The sequence below is a fragment of the Pimephales promelas genome, chromosome 6, assembly GCF_988280905.1.
Source record: "Pimephales promelas chromosome 6, fPimPro1.hap1.1, whole genome shotgun sequence".
Classification (NCBI taxonomy): Eukaryota; Metazoa; Chordata; class Actinopteri; order Cypriniformes; family Leuciscidae; genus Pimephales; species Pimephales promelas.
Genome location: NC_142774.1, coordinates 37,746,144 through 37,769,924, shown reverse-complemented (window position 1 = coordinate 37,769,924; position 23,781 = coordinate 37,746,144). Strand labels below are relative to the sequence as shown.

At 36.4% G+C, this 23,781-nt stretch overlaps 1 protein-coding gene across 2 annotated transcripts in view; it reads left to right on the top strand.

The window, feature by feature from the left end:
- hecw2b (HECT, C2 and WW domain containing E3 ubiquitin protein ligase 2b) overlaps window positions 1-23,781 on the top strand; it is a 57,003-nt gene that overhangs the window by 11,446 nt on the left and 21,776 nt on the right. For both annotated transcript variants that reach the window (XM_039648338.2, XM_089132538.1), the window contains exons 2-9: window positions 6,644-8,303; window positions 14,887-14,994; window positions 15,984-16,078; window positions 19,585-19,660; window positions 20,452-20,621; window positions 21,663-21,805; window positions 22,064-22,164; window positions 22,486-23,150. In XM_039648338.2, the coding sequence (XP_039504272.2) occupies window positions 7,970-8,303; window positions 14,887-14,994; window positions 15,984-16,078; window positions 19,585-19,660; window positions 20,452-20,621; window positions 21,663-21,805; window positions 22,064-22,164; window positions 22,486-23,150 (1,692 nt within the window). In that variant the 5' untranslated portion in view covers window positions 6,644-7,969. The remainder of the gene's footprint in view (window positions 1-6,643; window positions 8,304-14,886; window positions 14,995-15,983; window positions 16,079-19,584; window positions 19,661-20,451; window positions 20,622-21,662; window positions 21,806-22,063; window positions 22,165-22,485; window positions 23,151-23,781) is intronic.

Here is a 23,781-nt window from a genome sequence, read left to right as displayed (position 1 = left end):
TGTGGGACATCAGGAAAATGACTGACCTAGTTTTTCTTAAAACTTCATCTTTCTGATGGCATCCCAGCCATCTCAGCATGGAGTGCACTGGTGTGAAGATATCCTGCTGACCATCACATCAGAGGAGAATAATAAATGCCAGATCTAACACTGGTAGTGTGAATCTCTTGATCCTATTTGGTTTCACCTGCTAGTACCAACACTTACAGTGATGCTCTCAGAGCAATCTGACACTAATTGGTGAGTTCAAGAGGAAATGAAAGGCACAATAGGGGGGTCGATGGAATTGGAGTGGATTTTTTTTTTTTTTTTTTTGAAGGTTCACTGTATGCATTTCTTCATTTAACCTTCGTAGTCCTTGTCAGTGTTTGTATTTGTGAAGAAGAGGTTTTGTGTTAAGCCTGCAAGAAATGGAAGTTGTGATAATCTTTTCTTCCCTATTGTTCCATATATCCAAGTGAAACGGGTTTTTGAACTGGAAAAAAATGTAGGGTGGGAATTGATTTTGTCCATGGGGAATTGATTGGATGGTTGTGGTTTGGTATTGATCGATCTCATGTGATTGACAGGTTGTCCCGCCATCACACCACATCATCAGAAAAGAGAAAATATGTCACTGCAAAATGGAGGGAAATTTATTTTGATAAAAAATTACGAGGGCACATGAGTTTAAAAAAAACCCAAATTATAATAAATACTGCAATGTTGATTTCATGCTGTCTTTAAGCAATTTTATGGCATTAAACAATAAAATGTATCTACGAATTTCAATATTCTATGAAACTAAACAGGAGATTACTTACACCGTTTTTAGCATCCTATTTTGAGACTTGCGTCTAAACGCGTCTATTGCCAAGAGAGAGTTCTCGACACTTCCTCAAGAAGAAACATTAAGCATGGCCGGAGGATACCAATTTTCACTAGTTTTCACTAGTTTCGAACAGTACATTTTGTTCAAATGTTAGGATGCCTAAAAGGGGGAGTCAGGCACGAGTTAGTCATAAAATCAGACCTCAAGTAAAAGTTGATCATAAGCACGTTCAGATTTATAGAGTCAGAAACATGATTAGTTCTAAAAGACAGTTTACTAGCTTATTAAAAAATCAATCACGGATCCCCGGTCAACCTAAAAATTGTATAATTTTTCATTCCCACTGGATTCTGTACCAAGCAAGCAAGAAGATGCTTAATTTGAATTTGAATAAGTGTAAGCGCTGCCATCCGAATCCTGGTGCGCACCAAAAAAGCGGACGGGGACCGTTGAAAAGATGGGAAATCTCGAAATATGAACACAACATGGACTAAATACATGTAAATTAACTATAAACAAGACATGATGTCACAAGATGCAACCCTAAAAAAGACAATGCTCAAGAATACCTGTTTTTTCTCGTCATAGTCGCGATATTTCCCATCACAGTTCAGGACAAGAATCAGAACCACGTCTCCTTGTGTGTGTCTTTGTTTGTGTGTGTGACGGAGGGATTCCTGATGTTGTTTTGTCTCCTTTAGACGTTTTATAATCTGTTCACGAGTTCTCAGCTGGTCAAAATACCATCATATGTAGCTACGCACATACAACAAGAGCATTTAGCCCAGAACACAGCATTGATTTGGATGTTCTGTCACAAGATGTTCATAATAAAATCAGGTTGTGAACATATCCGCTCAGTCTTAAAATGGCAATGTAAACGCTAAGGGTTTGGGTCCAGACCAAACGAACCAAGTGAACAAAACTACAAATGTGAACACACCCTAATTGGGCAGTTCTTGGTCAGATTAGGTGAAAATGTGGACCAGTCATGCTCAAACATCTGGCTCTGCAAGACTAGAGAATTGCTGAATGTTCTCCTAAAATGCTGTTTTTAGATAAGCTCTCCAGAACCATGGAGGTATAACATTGACTCCAGATAATTCTCTCAGGTACAAAAGCCCACTCGTCTCAACGTGGCGTTCGAATACGCTCGAGCTGCGCGTTACGATGCTTCTCACTGTCTGCTGTTGTAAAATGGAGCAGTCGCTCCTCTGAGGATTTGCTCTGACAGCGGCATGCAGATGAGCTGTTGAAGGAATGATGAAAAGTTTCATTGGAAGCTTTGTGCAACTCTGATGAGGGCTAATTTTAGCAGTAAGAAAAGGTGAGGACAGAAAAAAAAGTTAAATATCTGATGGTGTCATGAGCACAACCAGTAGGCATGATGTGTGAAAAAACGTGGTGAATGTAATCTGTATATCAAACAGAGCTAAATTGGCTTTTTTTAGTGTATGGAAGTGTAGAATATACTTATGAAATTAATCATCGTGAGTCATTATTGACTTATTAATAGTGAAAGAGCTAAAATGAAAAATTGAGGTTTTTTTTCTATTTGAGGACTGTAACAATAGACCCCTTTTTGCGCCGATTGCGTCATGGCGCTAGCTGGAGGCAAAACAAAGTGAAAACTGGAGGCGGCCAATACAAAACAGCACAGATTCGGCTACATAATAAGGAGCTTAAATAATTGTTACTATTATTAAATGTCATCTTGTTGTGTTGTTTGTCATTGTTAAAAAACAAACAATCCTTGCTAACTAGCGTTAGTGAAGCGGCCAGATGGATCTTTCTGACCCCACCTAAGCTCCGCCCACAAAAAAACGTCACCATGTTTACCAACTGTAAAAGGGTCTATAGTTTGAACGTCACCACATCCACCCCATTGAAGCACGTTTAGACTGGTTCGCGTGTTCTGTTTGACAGCATGAACGATCCTGCGCACTTCAGAGTAAGACTACAAACACGTATGCTTCACGGAAAGATAAACATACTTCACCTGTCACCCCTCAATCTCGCTTCTTCCTTTTTTTATTGATAGTGACATTTCCCAGGAAGGTTCCTTGCTGTCACACTTTTAAACAATGCAGCAGAAATGTGTGGGAGAGAGACTGTGAACAGCATGGCAGTTACATAAGGACCAGACCGCTTGGTGGGACCTTCACAACTCCTGCTCAACAGACACACTTGGCCTTTTTTATCACTTATTCAGCGTATTCACATGGGAAACCAAACTGGCATCAGAAATATTAGTACACTACCATTCAAAAGTTTGGGGTCGGTACAATTTTAGGTCTCTTAAGCCCTTTTCGCACGGGATTAGTATTATCTGGGGACCTCGTGTGATTTATAAATTACCCCGCCACATCTAAATTTCATGGGGCGCATTTGCACGGGATAACTGAAGCCTGTGATTTTTCTCAAATTTACTGACTTATCGCCCGGATATGACGTCAATAGGCTATTGCTTGGAATTGTCTTTTCGTTATAGGTATAGCTTAGAGCCCGACCGAAAAAAGGATTTTGAAGGCCGATACCGATACAAATATTTTTTGTTTTAAAATCCGATATTCCGATATATCAGCCGATATTTTTCAGAAACGTGCAACAATACATTAACAGATTTCCCTAACATTAGTTATTTGTAGTTATTTATGAGTTTTAACTAAATTTGCCATAAATAAGCCATAATTTAGCAATGGATAACGTCATACTGCAAATTGTAAAACATAGGCTACATTTTCAATATAACAGGCCAAGGAGAGATTATACGTCTCATTGCTATAACTGTCACGTGCTATTAAAGAAATACTTCAGTCACATTGTCAAAAGTTAAAAGGGCAGTCAGTCAACACTGTGGCAACGTAGCGTAACTATTACTAGCTAATTCTGCTTCACTCTCAGGTTATTTAAAAGCAGCAAAACTGGACATGATAATCGCACATTTGTCATGCTTATTTGAGTTAAGAGAACTGATGGGGATGTTCTTTTAATTGTTATTCAAGCAATGTATGTCTCGTGACCAACTCAACGAGTGTTGCCAACAGGGACGGTGTAGAGTGCCCTCTGGTGGACAAACTATACAACTCCAACACTTATGACATGGTTCAAGCGTGTTTCATACGTTTTTATTTTAGTTTTGAATAGGGCTGTGCAAAAGTTAATTGCGATTAATCGCATCCAAAATAAAAGTCTGTTTTACATAATATATTTGAGTGTGCTGTATATAATTATTTTGTATATATAAATACCTATGCATGCATGTATATATTTAAGAATTATTTGCGCTTAAATTCTGTATATATATAAAAATACATAATCTATATTATATAAATATAAATATTTTATATAGGAATAACACATTTTCTTAAACATATACATGCATGTGTGTGTATTTATATATACAAAATAATTATATACAGCACACACAAATATACTATGTAAACACAGACTTTTATTTTGGATGCGATTAATCGCAATTAACTTTTGCACAGCCCTAGTTTTGAAATATTCATTTATCGGCCAGTAAAACTGCCGATACCGATAGTTCGGAAAATGCCTAATATCGGCCGATAATATCGGCCTGCCGATATATCGGTCTGGCTCTAAGCTGTATGATATATTATGACGTAAACAGAATAAAGTTCCTTACCACATGTCATTCATCTCCATCTAATCATTCTTTTTGTTTTTGCTCTTCTGATGATTTTCAGCTTTTACTTTCTGAAAATTGTGTAGTCGTGTTATAGCGATATATGACCCAGCACTAAAAATACTATCAAAACACTCCAAACCAGCCTCCATTCTTCGCGAAAGATGGATAAAATGGCACACATGAAACAAAAACCTTGAAAAAGGTTACACGATCCGGCCAAAATGCAGAGATGCCGATTCACACGGGACTAATATTATCACAGGACCTCGGTGTTCGGCGAAATATAGTAGGTCATTTGCGGGGGAATTTTTACTTTACAAATTACCGACATGGCCTATTCGCACGGGATTAAGATCACAGACAAACTCTGCAATTATTACAAATTACTATAGGACACCAGATTATACTAATCCCGTGCGAATAGGGCTTTACACTCACCAAGGCTGCATCTGTCTGATCAAAGATAGTCGTACAGGTTTGACATATAGCATGATGAGTAACTGATGCTATTTTTGGGGAAATATTCTTAAGATTCTACATCAATCAATTCTAAACCGCACAGTTTTAGCAATATTTGGCTACAGATGTAATTAAAGTGTGATGTTTATGATCTATTGTGTTCATATGCTGTCTCACGGTCTGTCTCTGCTGTAGTTAGGCAAGTTCCACTGTACCGTCTCGATCATATTTTATCTCCTGAGTTTCATTGTTTCTTAGTTTCTCCATCCGTCTCACTTTCTCTCCATTCTCTGTATCTGATAATTGGATCCATATTAAACCATTGCAAAGCAATTTAACAAAATGGCTTTACTCTGTCAAATTCAAACCACTTGTGGTGAAATTGAAAGCGTAACATGGAAACTTATTTTCATTTTTCAAAAGTTCGAACTAAGTGATATTTTTATGCAACATCTATACTGATAGTGTTCTTTTACAGGAAAATACAGTGGTGTAGCATGGCATTAGATGCAATGGCATAGTATATATAGATATACAGTAGTATATAACATGAGACTGGTTGATTACCATACATATGTACTATGGTATTTACTTTAAAATGTGGTATTGTGATGGGTCAGTGTCTATAGACTGCCCTACAGACACAGCGAGACAGCTTGTGGCTGTGTACGGGATGATTTTGGCAGTAGTATAGAAACTCTTGTGTTTGGTCGGTGGCCAGGACGTGCTGAGGAAAGCTGGGCATGTCACATCGCTCGCTGTTTCACACCCTTATGAAAACCTGCACAGACAACTCAAGCAGAAAGAGCTAATTTAGGAGCTACACGCTTATCTAAGCTTGAAAGGAGGGCTGACTGTGAGGGAAAATATGAGAAGAATGGTGATGTACAGTAAGAAAGAGGTTTACAAAAGGATTACACAGTGATGCCCATGGGCAATATTTAGATTTTTTTTCTTTGTGTCAATCAATATGAATATTTTTGCTGTTGCCATGGATTTTTTATTGTTGGTAGATTTAATATACACTACTGTTCAAAAAGTTGAGGTCTGTATGACTTTTTGTTTTTGAAAGTTATCTTATACACATCAAGACTTATTTATTTGACCAGAAAATACAATACAAAAGTAATATTGTAAAATTATTACAATTTAATATATTTTAAAATACAGTTTATTCTTGTGTAAGACTGGAAAACTGGTTAAAGAGAAAATATCTGACCAGTGGCCTCTAAAAACAAATGGCATTGCTTGCAGATTAACATTTGACCCCCTATCATTGTTAAACCTTTTTCATTTTATTGAGTCAGATGAAACGGGTTAATACATTAAGATTAAATGTTATGCATTTAATTAAAAATCACTTTGCCATGGGAAAGACGGAACACGTGTGAAACCTTGGCCTTAAATCGAACGCCGTCTTTGGATCGATTTTGTGGCCTTTTACACTTGTTATGGTAGAGGTAAATTAAGAAAGCAGATTCGTTATGAATAGAAATGTACAGGCTGGGTTTTTTGTCCATCATAAATTGATTGGATTGTTAAAAGTGGCCTATATGTGAAAAAGGAGTGGGTTTGGCAACAGTAAGTTGGTACAATTTGGTAACAGATTATGCAACAAATATTTAGCTTATATTAAACTGATGAATCGCTATAATTTATAAACACAATCTGTTTTTCTACCTATTTAACCCTCTTGCTTTTTTCCCCGTTTCTTTTAGGGATCATTTGTCCAGCATTTACGTCACTGGCCTGTGTCCCATTAACCAAACCCCAGTGTGGAATCGAACCCTGTCTCAATCCATCTCCTGGACCTGAAGGCAAAGCGGAGATCAGATTCCTTACATCACAAATCCAGTTCTTATTACCACAAATGGACAGGAAAAATCCACGCTGCATCAAACGAAAGGAAGTAGTAATGCCCATAGCAGATGATTTGGACAGAAACCGCTATGATACTGAGAAATATGTTAAATTCAGTCTTTTTTTTTTTTTTTTTTGACCATCTGAGGCTCTAAATAGGGACCTTTGAAATTCCTGACTGGTATCCGGCAGCCTTTGTTTTTCTTCTCTGGTTTGGATGCTTATTTGATACCTCAACGGCGTAAACTCAAGCCTGTTGGGTACTTTAGAAGTGGGTTATGTATTCGCATTTTTAGATGCCAAACCCCAGAGAACTTGAAGAAGGAGCAAGAAACATCAGCTAGTGCGTTGAGTGGGTTTGTCGGCCCATTAAACCCAAACCTTCTGCATGATCTCCACCATTCATTAATTATGGACTTTTGAAAGATCTGACTGGCATTAAATGCTCTTTGAGTTGAGATTTGGAGGCCCAGCAAATCCTCAATCATCTGGATTGGATGTGTTTAAGATATCTTAAGGTTGCAAACCCAAGATTGTTATGAGTTTTGGAAGTCAAATTTATATATTACTGCCGCTTCTAGAGAATTTAAGTAAGAAGAGAACTTGCACCTTATTGGTGCTTCTTGGTCCTAGCCCAAATCTAACCTTGTTTCAAGGCCATTTTCCACCTAGAAACTAACTCTGTATGACCTCCACCATTTCTCAAAGACTGAAAATGAACTCTTGAGAGATCTGACTGGCATGTTCTTTGAGTTTTGGAGGCCCAGAAAACCCTCAATCTTTTGGATTAGATGTGCTTAAAATACCTGGAGGTCGAAAACCCAAGTTTGTGATGAATTTCTGAAGTTAAATTCTGTGTTTTTGCATCATATTAGATGCCACCACCACTTCCAGAGAACTTAAGGAAGGAGAAAGCTTCCACCAACTAGGGCTTGTTGGCACGTCTTGAGCCCAAACCCAATCCCACCCCCTTTCCCCCCTTTTTTGGCCATTTGGCTCCTATTTCTTACCTCCATCTCATCCCAACCTCCACCATTCGCCCCTCGCTGGCCACGGCAGTCCTCCCTCCCCGTTCCCGCCCCCACCACCCCCCTCCCCATCACCCAACCTCCTCCCCTCACCACACTCCCCATCACCCAACCTCTTCCCCACACCACACTCCCCACCCCTCCACCCAAGTCACCATGGCAACCGGCACTACCACCACCGCCCGTGAACATCTCCTAGTGGTGCGGAGGCGCACCCCTCACATGCGCTACACGCTGAGCCCGGAAAACCTCCGCAGCCTTTCGTCGCATGGTGGCTCTGCCAATGGGGCGAGCTCTAGAGGAGCAGCACCTGAACCGATGGGCCTGCAGCGGGCCAACAGTGACACCGACCTGGTGACGTCGGATAGTCGTTCCTCTTTAGCAGCCTCTACGTACCAGTTCACACTTGGGCGAGGGCAAAACCTGGTCATCTCTTGGGACATCAAGGAGGAGGTGGATGCCACGGATTGGATTGGGCTGTACCAAATTGGTAAGATGTTTTTGGGTTTGGGGAAACCCTCTATTGAAAGTATTTTATTATATTACTTTTAAAGCTACACTGTGTGATTTTTACCCCAATCTAGCGGTGAAAAGGTATATGACCATCCAATGAATATTAGTTTCTGTTCCTCTCAATTCCGATTTCGTTTTAACTCCTACGGTGGCCAATGTAGTCCAAGATTAACATGGCTTCCAGTTCGACCTCGTCCATGATTGTTAACTCAAACGTAAAACGCGAAAGGCGAAGCTTGAATTAACGGGTATGTCCCTCTTTGGCTAATATACTTTCAAGATGGAGGGGCAACATGGCGACCGACATTAGAACCCCTTACCCGTATGTATTTTCAATGGCATATTATACACTCGAAGTAAGAACGAAGTAAATATACATTAATGAGCACATATATTTTTGAAAGAACTAAGTGTTTTTAGCTAAGAATAAACTAAAAGACTTACACAGTGTAGCTTTAAGAAAGGTAAACTTATATTTACTTACCATTACTTCTATCATTCCATCATTTTAGAGAAACAGGTAGGTCAAAACTAACGGCATTGGTTGAGGTAATGTTTTTATGCTTAAACAAGCAGATTACAGTTCCATTTGGTGCCACTAGAAGTGCAGAAATTGCAGAATTGCAGCTTGAAGTGAAGGGATGTGGAGAAGGGTTTGTCTCAAAATAGCAGGCCTATTTTTTCATGCAGAGAATGTAGCCTGTAGACATTGTGATTGCAGTTTAGACAGTTTTGTGTCAAAAGAGACCTTATTTTGACACATTGCACCCCTCATTTGTGTAGACTAGCCAACATGACTACTTATAGCGTACATTTTGAAGTCAGAATGAAATGTTTGCATGCAACACATTTTACTTCCATAATCTCAAGTATTTCTGACTAAAACCAAACAAAGTTAGTAAATGTAAACACCACACCTACACTGGATCATCAAAATTAAATCACTCCCATTTTGGGGTGCTAATTTTTTTTTATTTTTTCCTGACAAACAACTGACGCTCATTAACTGACAAGATTATGTTAAATTAGAATAGATAATGGAGCAGCATAAACAACAAAATCGTCACGTCGAGTGTGTCCCACCTTGCAGCGCTTCTGTGAATGGATAAAAACAGAATAAACATATATAGGCCTATTTGCAAAATAGTTTAACAAAATGAAAGAAAAAACGATGCGACAAGTACTATGTGCTGGGCTTCGGTTCGTTTTTGTGACACGCTCCAACAAAACAAGTTCACGAGAAGACTGCAAGTGAATGAGCCAAGGAAAACAGACAAACCGCTGACTCTGTTATACACTGGCTTAATTGCACCATGTCATTAGCTACATTTTATCTCGTCTTCTCCTCCGCACTTGCACTGATGGTTGAATCTAATTACTCAGCATTATTGTAGATGCTTTTGAGAGCCCATAACCGCCGTAGTTTTGATTTGTAGAGGAGATGTGGGAGGATTAGCGTCCCGTGAGATGCCAACCAACCATGAAAAAGCTCAACCCACCAGTATCCCTAGATACAGACCAGCTGAGCAACTGCAATACAATTAACCATTCACTGACTTGCAATGCAACTATGCACACATTTGTTATGTTTGGAGATGTTATTATTTTATCATTTTGGATAATTGCGGGCAAAGTGGACACATTTGATTTTCTTTTTACACTGTATAATGTAGTTATGGTTAGCTATTTAAAATTAATTAGCTAACAATAAAAATACTTTTTAAATTAAATAATATTGTGTAAGAGGCAAATCCATTTGGCGTCATATTCCTAATGAACTTCAGTGACTAAATTATCAGAAAGTGTTCTTTTTGAAATGTTTGGATCTGTCTTTCTTGGTCTAATGCTTTCAAAGTTATTTTTGTAATGCAAACTATAGTGACGTTTTCTTTCTTGCACAAGAAAGCAAAATTATACTTCATAAAATTTTCCCAGCTAAAGCATTAGCTTGAATCAAATGCATCAAACCGCTTCAGTAATACTATCTCTATAGATTTGGCTTCTTGGAAGTGGGAATTTAGTGGTGGAAGTTACAGTAATGATACCTTGAATTGTGCAGCTCGTGTGCTGTTACTTTTCTGTGATTTTTTATTTTTTTTTGCTTTGCAAATGGTTAACAGGAAAAAGGCACGAGTTATCTGGGGATCGAACCCCTCAAGCACCCACAAAAGCATACAATCATTACTCGTGGATTATTTCGAAATAGTAAAGATATTGTTTATCCCTAAAACCGTATTCTGGACAAATGTGGGCAAAATAATTTTGATTTATTTTTTAAAAATACTTCCCTTGATCTGAGTGGTACAAGACTTGGCTACTTTTCCTAAGTTTGCCTCCTGAACACACATTTTTTTGACTCAATTCTACAATGTCAAGTGGGTGAAAAAAACCCTACTTAATCTTGTATTTGGGTCAAAAATGGGCACCCATAGAAATGAATGGGAAACGGTAATTTAGAGCATTCTAAAATAAGCCAAAATAAGACACAAAGTCACTTCATCTTTAGGTTTTAGCTCTAAGAACTTATTGGAATGATATTTTAATGTAGTTAAAAAATGTAAAAAATAAAACATAAAAAATAAGCATAATTTACATAGAAAATATGGTACTTTTTGAAGTAAATACATTCAAAAATACCCCAAAATAAAAAATAAAAAAACACCATAAATGGATAGACACAACTTTATCGAAGACAGTGATATAACATTTATAATAAATAAAAATTAAGATCACACCTGAGTCGTCTGTGCCCACATTTGTCCACAATTACTGGATTAAGAGCTATGAAGTGAATACGGTTTGAGAGCTACATAAGATTTCACAATTTAGTTGACATAAAAACTGGCTTTTTGTTTTGCTTATTCTTAAAGATAGATGTATATTATTATATACAGTACGAATGTAAGTAATCTGTTCTGTGGTATGAGCACAGGTCTGTTTGACAGTCATGGTCAGTGAAAGCCGATCCCTCACTACTACAGCCAGCTTCATGGGGCTATCGATCAGGACGGGGGAATTCCTCTGTGGCCCGTCCCAGAGAAAGGCCTCCTCTCAGGGATTGTGCCTGTCATCGATCCACTCAGATCCTCTGGAGCTTCATTCATAGTATTATTTTCGCCACAGGACTGACCAAGGCCTGATTTATGACCTGTACTACACGCTAACAGAACAACGGCCTTAATATGACCAGTTTTATATGACCAAAACAATGACCAAAAGTTTGATTTATTTTAAAACAATAATTAAAATAAATGAGTTTTATAGATGCCTTCAGACATTTTTGTTAAAAAGATGTCCATTACAAAATCTATACCAACAACACACTTGGTCAAATCTCAGCTCAAAGTCAAAAGAAATAAAAAAAATAGATTTTCCATAAAGAGATTAAAGCCTGTTTTCAGTTTTTTTTTTTTTTTTTTTTTTGCATTATAACAACATTTTAATGGCAAATTAAGCACATTTTACTCACTTTTACTTAATTGGACAAAGAGGTCAAAAATGTCAAAATCTCTATACATCTGTAATAACTATACATCATACAAAAATAAATATAATATTATTTGTTCTACTGCATTTGTATGCTGGTTTAAATAACTAAAAGGAACATTTGTTCATTTTTTCTTCGTAATTGAGAATAATGGGGATTACAAAAAAACACACGTTACGTTTATGATCATTTGAGGGCAAAATGTGCATGAAAATGTCCTGAAATAATGAAAAAGAATCATAATGGTGTTAAATCATTTTGTTTTCTCCATGAATCATACTTTTATGTATTATATTTAGGTACCTAATATACATACATTTGCGGATTAGAAGCTCTTTTAACACTTTCAGATAAACGAGTCACAGACAGCTATAAATGTTCTGTTATTTCTGTCCTTTTATTGTCACATTGTTAAATTTAACACATTAAATATTGCATTATTTACTGGTCTTATTGTTAATCGTGCTCATAATATGTCCTGATTGTACAGTAAAGCATTTCGTTGGTTTTTCTGGGAAACTGGATGATGCAAGGCACTGCTGGAGTCAGAGATGATCGATTTATATGTGAGTCATGTGACACGTGGGGTGATATGTGGGTTTTTGTAGACGTTCAGGAACAGAGGCCCAGTGTCCTCGCTGTGATATAGTTTCAGATGAGCTGCTGTAGATCACATTAGACAAGGCTGGTCTATTCACTGAATGAAGAGCCTCTCGACATTACTGATCACAGGCTGCAATCACACCAAGAGACAAAACACGAGCTGTAAACCTTTCTTCAGAGGAATCTCACTTCTGAATGTCCCATTCTTCTTCATGATTTGGAAATGCATACCGGCAGGTCCATTCTCTGATATACACTCAATTAGTTTTCAATTGTCAAGGTTTCTGTTTCATATCTCAGGAGATTCAATAAAGTTAAAGTTGAGTATATCTATTGGATGTGACCTCATAGTCTGACACTATGGAAATTGTGCAAATGGATTCTGGATTATATTGTGTAGCTTTAGTTTTTCTGAATGCATAGATGGATCATGCTAAAATCTTTCCAGGGTTCCCACAGGTCCTTGATTTTTTTTTTCAAGGCCCTGGAAAGTTTTTGTAAATAAATATACATAGATACAGGTCCTTGAAAGTGCTTGAATTTATTTTGTGCAAGAAATTTTCTGGAAAAAATTCCATATTATGCCCTCCGCTCCATTAATGTGTTATTTTGCCAACACTTCGTAGCCATAGTAGCTTCTTTGATTTACGTTAGTTACGCGAATTTATGCTTTACGTTAAGTGTTTCCGCGTGAGGTACTTTTTGTACGTTGCCATGACGTTCACTCACGCAAAACTAACAATGTATGCTACAATTAAATCCTGACGTTAAACATACAGTATGCTGCATCCCGAATTAATAACTTGAAATCAAATCTTTTGCAAACATCTTATTTTAAATTTTCAAATTGCATACAAAAGTGGTCAGAACAAGTTTGCTTAAAATCAAATTCCTTAATTATTATTAGTTTTTTGTCAACTGGACAGATTTGACTGATACATTTGTGTCTCAATGAGGCCTAATTCCACCTAAATCAGGCCGACGGCTTAATTGGGAGATTTGTCGCTAGATGTTATTCTCTCTTTTGTTCAGTGACGGGTTGTCCTGAATCAGAGGGCAGAAAGGAGAACACGATTGTGTCAATCTGAGATAATCAGTGGGTCATTGGGTCTCTGGTTTATGTGGGTGTATTGATTAGACAAGCTCAGACTGGAAATTGGAGCTAATGTGCTCATGGACTCATTTACCCACAGTGCTGGAGCTTCATTTGTGCACTCCTTTTACTTTGCCATCGGAAATTAAGATTAATTATTGGACATCTTATTAAAATGTATATTTTTAAATAATTTTCTGTATTAAAATTAGGGCTGTCAAATGATTAATCGTGATTAATCGCATCCAAAATAAAAGTTTGTGTTTACATAATATATGTGGGTGCACTGTGTATAATTATTTTATATAAATACACCTACATGCTTGTATATATTTAAGAAAAATGTTCTTGTATATACTGTATATAGATTTATATATAACTTATATTATATATAAATATAAATATTTTATATATAAATAATATTTTTTCTTAAATATACATGCATGTGTGTATTTACAGTATATATATATATATATATATATATATATAATAATTATACACAGTGCACCAAACTTTTATTTTGGATGCGATTAATCATTTGACAGCCCTAATTAAGATAAAATAAATCTACATTGTTTATGACTCAATATTGTATATTATATAATTATCTAGAGATAGTACATTCATATATATATATATATATATACATCTCACACAAAATTAATAAAATAAAAATCATAAATTATTAAAATATTTTAACTCTTTACAAATAATTTCAAAATTACATTTATTTTTCAAATAACTTTTAAAAATAGATTTATACTCAGTAAATATAAATACATTATGAATAATCTTGCTTTCTCTCTCTCTCTCTCTCTCTCTCTCTCTATATATATATATATATATATATATATATACTGTATATATCAATTATTAATAATTTATTTTCGTAATATTAATTTAATTTATATATATATATATATATATATACATTTAAATTATAATTAATATTAATAACTATTATTAACATAATTTATATAAATATATAAATGATGTCACTTGATCCTTCATGGTCCTCGATATGCTGTTTTTACTGTATTATGCATGCATGATAGGGCATTAAGCTGTATTACGGTTCTCTGTATGGCAAACGAGTTAAAGAACAGGAAACACCAACTAGGAACATGGTTCCTTACTTTCAGGACAAATACTTTAACCATTTGTTTGTTCTCAAGAGCCTTAGAAAAGACGTTAAGCTCCTGAGAGAATGTTACTGAGGTGTGGCGGCTTATGGCACGACCGATCAGCCGGTCCTGTCGTTTCACAGCCACGTATTTATAATGAGAGATATTGACTCCTGCTGGAGGAGGCCCTTCATCTTAGTCATTTAGTTATTATGCATAAGGCAAATATTTACACGTTTTTGTGCCGACACAGATGAGACGTGTCCTGCCAACGTTTGGGATTCGAAGAACCGCGGGGTCAACGGCACTCAGAGGGGGCAGATCGTCTGGAGGCTTGAGGCCGGACCTTACTTCATGGAGCGTAAGTGACAGTGTTGAAAAATCATATGCGCTTTCCTTTTCAATGAACTGTGAGAATTAATGATTCAATGGTTCTGACAAAGTTTACTGGCATCAAATGTTTGGTATACTACCACTCAAAAGTTTGGGGTCAGTATTTAGTATTGAAATATATATTTGAGCAGCAAATCAGCATATTATAATGATTTCTGAAGGATCGTGAGACTGAAGATTGGAGTAATGCTGAAATTTCAGCTTTGAATCACAGGAATAAATTACATTTTATAATATATTCAAATGGAAACAGTCATTTTAAATTGTAATGAAACTTCACAGTATTACTGTTCTTTACTGTATTTTTGATCAAATAAATGAAGCCCTGGTGGGCATAAGAGACTTCGTTCAAAAACAAAAATATATTACAGGTTTTTAGAACTTTTGAACGGTATTATAGAAACTTATTTTTCCCTGAGTAGCGAGTTTAGTAGCAATCTAGCTATCAAAAGTGCATATTCTGTCAAATACTCATTTTTCATTTATGTCTGTGATATTAACTTTAGGATGAATCAACAATGTCTGAGCGCTTTACATGTTGGTCAGACAAACCTGTCCCGTACAACTGTGCAATCTATATTTCTATTATTTATTGTGTTGAATTTTTGGGATGTTTAGGAGCAAGTAAAGCTGAAATGAAATGTAAATGTGAGAGACAGCTATAAATATACAAATATCTTGTTCACTTACTACTAAATGTCTCTTACAAAATTCTTGAATATTAGATGCAATGAATCTGGCAAGATTTCTTCTTTGAAACGCTTAGTGTAGCAGCCAATCAGATTAAGAAAGCTCTTTCCGTTTTTCTGTGCATTATGGGTCAGATGGTCTGTGAGTGCGCCTTAGGCTGAAACAATAATCAAATATGAGAATAATAATGGAGATACCGTATGTGCTGTTTGTATTTAAAAATTTTGATCTCTCAGAAACATGATCCTGTGTTTTTATATTTCTCAGCGGAGACCAAAATCTGTTTCAAATATTACCATGGAGTGAGTGGAGCGTTGAGGGCCACAACGTCCTGCATCACTGTCAAGAACCCTGGGGTTACTGTAAGTATCTGACTATGTTGAGTATTGGATTTAAAACTTTGAGTTGCGGCATCAGATGGGCCTTTATAAATCTTTGAATTGTGTTTGAAAAGAGTATTTTCACTCATAATACATTGAACTAAAGGGATAGGTCACTTTTGAAATACATTTTTGATATGTTTTAGCTTACCTCAAGGGCATCCAAGATGTGTAGGTGTCTTTGTCTCCACAGTATTTTCAGTTTTGATCTTTTTAGGTCTGTCAGTCATATAATGGAGGTCTATGGTGACCATAGACCTGCATTATATGACTGACAGACAAGAACGGTTTGATCTAAAAATGTCAAAATTGAAAATACTGTGGAAACAAAGACACCTACATCTTGGATGCCTTTGAGGTAAGCTAAAACACATCAAAAAATTATTTTAAAGTGAACTATCCCTTTAAAAGTGATTGTCACGGCTGAACTTCAGGGAAACATCGGAAAGCATCTTTAATCAAAATGGCATAACGTTACATTTTCATAATAGTACTCCCACCCCTTTAACCTTTTTTTTTTTTAATAGTTAGGTCAGGCCAATATTTAGGTTAGGTCAATATTATATGTCAGAGCCAAAGCTTAGACTAGAGATAAATGCATATTCTCCAACACACTGAGCTGTGGTGCTTGTTTGGGAAGCGCAGGTTCAGTTGATGCTTATCATATTTCCATTATTGCCATGTCACCACTACAAAGAACAAAAAGGGACTAAAATGGAATTTGAGTTGTAGAGGACTTGGGGTTTCTCTTAGAAATATAAATTTGTTAATTAAAAAGAGACCAATTTAAATAATTCACTTTTCATATTGACAAATAAATAGAATGTCTAAAACTATGTTTTCCATATTTCAAATAGTTAAATGTAACAACAAATAATACATTGATAAATCATTTTAAATGCAATATTTAAACAGCACTTTTAAAGTGTTTACATATTCAAAAGGATCTTAAAACAGATTTTGTAATGTTTTAAATGTTTTTAAGTATGTTATGTACACAGAGGCTGCCTTAAAGGGATACTCCACTTTTTTTGGAAATACGCTCATTTTACCACTCCCCCAGAGTTAAACAGTTGAGTTTTACCGTTTTCCAATCCATTCAGCCGATTTTCTGATATTTAGAAGAATATCAGTAACCAGACAGTTTCTGGTCTCATTGACTTCCATAGTAGGAAAAAAATATACAATGGAAGTCAATGAGACCAGAAACTGTCTGGTTACTGATATTCTTCTGAATATCAAAAATCGGCAGAATTGCTTCGAAAATGGTAAAACTCAACTGTTTAACTCTGGGGGAGTGGTAAAATGAGCCTATTTCCAAAAAAAGTGGAGTATCCCTTTAAAAAAATACTGCAAAATCGTCAAATTGTGAAACATTATTGCCATTTAAAAGAGCTGTTTTCTATTTGAATATGTTTTAAAATGTAATTTATTCCTGTGATGGTTAAGCTGAATTTTTAGCATCATTACTCCAGTCTTCAGTGTCACGTGATCCTTCAGAAATCATTCTAACACAATGATTTGCAAACCTTTCTTATTGTTATCAATGTTGAAAATAATTGTGCTGCTTAAAAGAGTAGTTCACTTTTAAAAAAAAATTTTCCTGATAATTTAATCACCCCCATGTCATCCAAGATGTCGATGTCTTTCTTTCTTCAGTCGAAAAGAAATTAAGGTTTTTGATGAAAATATTCCAGGATTTTCTCCATATAATGGACTTTAATGGGAACCAAACGGTTCAAGGTCCAAAAGACAGTTTCAGTGCAAACTGCAAACTGTTCAAAGGGCTTTAAAGGATTCCAGACTATGAATAAGGGTCTTATCAAGCCAAACGATCGCTCATTTAATAAAGAAAATAACAAAGTTTAAGTTGTATGAGCTCAAATGCTCGCCTTGCTCTGTTCTGTGATGCACGTTCGTGACTCTCCTGTTCGAACTCGTTCGTCAAAATGAACAAATCTTTTTCCGAGTCAATTTTTCCGGTTCGTTCATTGAATGAACCAAATGACTCTGAATAAGATTCGTTCTTTCTGATGAACGAGTCTTATCGTTTCCCTTGATAAGACCCTTATTTATTCAAGCCCTTTGAACAGTTATGCAGTTTGCACTGAAACTGTCTTTTGGACCTTGAACCGTTTGGTTCCCATTGAAGTTGGTTGAATGGTTCTCAAGCAATGAATGATAAATTTGCATTAATATAAAATGAATTAGATTTTTGTGTATATTGGTTATTGTTAAATTCAAACTGCGCTCATACTTATGCACAAAAGCAGCAAAAGCATGTGTGATCGATGGGTTTCACATGGTCTCTGCCTGCATGTGTTTCTTGGTCTTTCTCTGCCTGTGTATCTGCAGGCTCCATTATGAGGTGCTCCACAGAGACGTATCATGTTCACAGGCATGCAGGGAATGCACAGGAAGTAGAGAGCGCTCTTTGATATGCTTAGCGCCTGGCTGCCGACACGACGCCACAAAACTAGCCCAAAGGGCACATTCCACCCTCTGTGACATGAGCTTGAACTTGAACCCATAGTTAATGGATTGATTCATGCGCACAGCATCACTATAACTGTTTGAACTTATTTTTGTGAAATGGAAATGAATTAATACATCTGATCATGTGACCGTGACCTGAGGTCTGCATACTTAAAGCTTATGCAATATTTTCTGGGTTCAATCTGAACTGAACTTTTAATAAAATTGATGTTTTAATATAATTACTGTTTCCTCTTGCTATTTTATATGGTTTAGATTGATGCAGGACATGTTTTGAGCGAACACACACCAAAAATTTGACCAAAATGTGAGTTAAATGTGCATCGGTTTGACATATGGACATGTATATTATATTATTTAGGCCTATTACATCTCACCGTCATTCAAAAGCCATTATTTGGGGGCTCTGCAGCTGAACAAGTGTCTATAATCATAAATCACACTGCCACATTAATGAGTAGGAACATTATAATGTGATTAAATTATTCATAACCATGATCCTGATCCTGAATGAAAACTCCTGGCTGAACATCTCTTCTGCTAAAGTCACTATAACCACCATAGTTTTACCAAAACACTGCTGTAAAATATATTAAATTGAACAAATATATGGCATGAATATATTATTGAGTATATTGAATAATTAATAACAAATGGGATCTCTTTCAATAAATATGATTTACTCGCATAGAGTCGCTATTGCTGTTTGAACAACTTATTTTGTGATATTGAATATATAGTTTACTATAATATGTACATAAAAATAAATTATCTGCCTGCAGTTTATAAATGAATATTGTGTATTGGTATATTCCAACAGAGCTTATCCTATCACCTATCAGTTTATAAGTGAATATGTTTTTAGTTTTCTGTCCATTGCTTCAGCTCAGGCATTCAATCGTGCTTGTTATGTTTGTGTAGGGATATTAATAATGCAGGCTGCTCGGGCCTCTATAACTCTATATCATAATGTGTAATTTTGTGTAATGCAGGTCGGGACAGAGGGGCAGGTGGATGGACAGTCTGTCACAGAACACTGTAGGAAATTGGTCAGCTTTACTCTATCAGGTAAGAATAAGTGGATATTTACCCAATATTTCTTTATGAAACTGATTTCTATATAATGTTATAAGCTGAATGAGAGGCAATGCAATGATCTTACCACCCAGACCTTCCTTAACCATATAGTAAAACAATGGATTGTTCTGAAAAAAAAAACGCCAATGTTCATTAAATAGTTTTTCTGGGTTTTTTTTTTTAACTAACAATAGCCACAATATACAATTTGTGCACAAAATAATGTAGGCTACTGTAGTTTATTTGGCTTAAATGTATAGTCCATCCAAAAATAACAATTCTGTCATCATTTCCTCATCCTCGTGTTGTTCTAAACGTTCATGACGTTAAAGAAGATATTTTGAAGAATGTTGATAACCAAACAGTTTTGGTTCCCATTGATTTCCATTGTATTTTTTGCCCATACAGTGGAAGTCAATGGGAACCGAAACTGTTTGATTACCAACATATCTTCTTTTAAGTTCCAGAGAAGAAAGTCATAGAGGTTTGGATTGACTTGAGGGTGAGTAAATGATGACAGATTTTTTGTTTGTTTGTTTGTTTTATCAATTGATGTGTTGCCTTGTTAAATAAAACTGCTATATATCTGCCCTCTTGTGGTAATGAGCTGCTAGTGCAGATAGATAGATAGATAGATAGATAGATAGATAGATAGATAGATAGATAGATAGATAGATAGATAGATAGATAGATAGATAGATAGATAGATAGATAGATAGATGGATGGATGGATGGATCTTTTTTTATGCTGCTAGCTCACATTGTATGTGTTTATATTGCAGATATCAGGGCTCAGGGTCTGAAGAAGGGCATGTTTTTTAATCCGGACCCCTATCTGAAGATGAGTATCCAACCAGGCAAAAGACACGGCTTCCCTACATTCACCCACCACGGCCAAGAGAGACGAACCTCCATCATATCCAACACCACTAACCCTGTGTGGCACGGAGAGGTAAATCATATACGGACTGGGGCAGTTAAAGGGATAGTTCACTTTGAAATTAATTTTTGGTATGTTTTATCTTACCTCAAGGGCATCCAAGATGTAGGTGTCTTTGTTTCCGCAGTAGTTTCAGTTTTGATATTTTTAGGTCAGACCGTTCGTCATATAATGGAGGTCTATGGTCACCACCTCAAAGAGCATGCACAGAGAAGTCCAAATTAAACATGATTTAATGACTCGTAAATGTAAGTACACATTGATGGCCTAAGACACGAAACGAGCAGTTTGTGTGAGAAAACGAGCAGTATTTATATCGTTTTTACCTCATGTAACCACAGCCACGTCCATGTGGTCTGAGGGCGCAGGTGCTTTGTTACAAGAGGTAAAAATGATATAAATACTGTTCGTTTTCTCACACAAACCGCTCGTTTCGTGTCTTAGGCCATCAATGTGTACTTACATTTACGAGTCATTAAATCATGTTTAATTTGGACTTCTCTGTGCATGCTCTTTGAGGTGGTGACCATAGACCTCCATTATATGACTGGCAGACAAGAACGGTTTGACCTAAAAATATCAAAATTGAAAATACTGTGGAAACAAAGACACCTACATCTTGAATGCCCTTGAGGTAAGATAAAACATACCAAAAAATAATTTAACCAAGTAGTGGTGACCAGTTTCAAACTAGTTTTCAGTGAGTGCTTTGTGTCCTGAGGCATTAACCTCAGATTTTCCAAGAAATTACTGTACTAGAAGTGGATAATATTTCCCAAACTTAAATATTTTTCTTTATTTAAAAAAAAAAAAAAAAAAAAACAACAACTAGTGAACTACTAAATGATAAGCTATATCAATCTATTTACATGGTACTCCTTCATTCTGTATTTCAAAGAACATCATGATATTAAAGTACAATGGTACATGTCCAAAAGTTGTAAGTAAATAAGAGTGAAGTTTTGTTACTATATATGAGATTGAACATAAGAATTTATATTATTTCACTTCCTCAGCACAGAATTTTAATACGTCTATTTTTCCCCCCTGCAGAAGTACACTTTTGTTGCACTGATGACGGACGTTTTGGAAATCGAGGTCAAGGACAAATTTGCAAAAAGTCGCCCGATCATCAAACGCTTTTTAGGTCAGCTGACGATGCCGGTGCAGAGACTGCTGGAGAGACATACAGCGGGGTCAGTATTCACTATTAAATATTCCTGAGAGGATCTATTATATATGAGCTTCCATTAACAACAGAGTCATTTCCTCCAGGAACTTTGCATTTCATTTCTGACCACTGACATTTATGTAAACATAAGTTGTGTAATAATTCAGGGGGTAGCTACTATTGTATGAATAAAATAAAATGGGGGGAAAAAGATATTATATATTTTTTTTTTAAGCGTACTTGCTTTAAACTTGTTTTCTGTATGACTGTTTTGGGAATGAAGTGATCTACATGTGAGCTACACGCTTTGCCGGCGTCTACCGACTGACCATGTGAGCGGACAGCTTCACTTCAGGGTGGAGATCACCTCCAACGGACATGAAGGTACCAATTACAGTGTCTTTATGTCTATACAGTGTCTGAAAGGTTTCTCATGCTCAACAAAAAAACAGTAAAAACAGTCATGTTGTGAAAAATTATTACAATTTAAAAGAACTTGTTTCTATTTGAATATATTTAAAAATGTAATTTATCCTGGTGATTCAAAGCTGAATTTTCAGCATCATTACTCTTCAGTGTCACATGATCCTTCAGAAATCAGTCTAATATGCTGATATATCATGATCTTTCGCCAAAAGACAGATTATATGATTATATAATTATTCTTATTTATACTAAAATATGCAGTGTCATGTGATTTTGTAGATGCAATGGGCTCTCTGCTGGGAGCCTCCTCTATGAACGGAGATCCTGGGAGCCCGTCAGACGACGAGGACGTTTTGCATCCTTCCTCCCGCGTGGCCAGGGGCCCCTCGCCCACTGGCTCCGAAGGGTCCCTGCATGGTGACGCCTTTAGGACTGACGAGTGCATGATGGACCCTGATGAGGATCTGCTCTTGAGAGAAGGAGCCCCGGATTTGGCCGAAGTAACCCCGGGCCATACTCATCGCCAGACCTCGCTTAACGACTACCTGGATACCATTGAGGCCCCGAAGGGCCCCGGAGACAGACCGCTTGGGGCCGCCTCACCCAAACTACGCTCTAGTTTCCCCACTGACACGCGGCTCAATGCTATGTTACATATAGACTCTGACGAAGACGAGGAGGGACACGCCTCCCGGGATACGGCATTGACCAATGGCGCTCCCCGTCCTGATGGACACACCTCCTCTGCACAGGACAAAGGGAAGGGTCCCGTGAAAGCCAGGGAGAGGCTTGAGTCGGAAGCTGCCAGCAGCGCCACAGATACTGAAGCCACAGCGTCAGGGTCAAGCAGTGGCACCATAAAGAGCCAAAATGGAGGTGCTGATGGTGGCCAAGAAGGAACCGCTGCCTCTGGAGACTCAACACAGCCAGCTTTCAAAATACAGGTCTGTAGGGTTTGCCGTAGTTGTTTGTTTTTGCCTGTTAACTTTAATAAATTGGTTCCACTTTATTTTAAGGTGTCCTGTTACAGTGCAATTATACATTTAAGTACTGCGTAATGTTAATTAACTACATGTACTTACTATAGGGTTAGGGTTAGGATTAGGGTTAGGTTTAGTTACATTTAAGCAAAATTTATAATAATTAATTACTACATATAATGTGTAACAAAGACACTAAAATAAAGTTTTACCAATAAATGTATTGTAAATAAATTATATTTAATTATATATATATATATATATATATATATATATATATAAATAATGTGTATTTTTCATTTATATATTTGTAGTAATATATATATATATATATATATATATATATATATATTACTATAAATAATACTTATAAAAACACATTACATATATATATATATATATATATTAATAATGTGTATTTTTTATTAATATTATTTGTAGTAATATATATATATTAGGGGTGGCACGGTTCACAAAACCCACGGTTCGGTTTGTATCACGGTTTTAGGGTCACGGTTTTCGGTTCTGTACGGTTCTTGTTATTTTTTCTTTTAATCTTTAACACTCCAGAAATGTACTTCAGCATGTGATATAT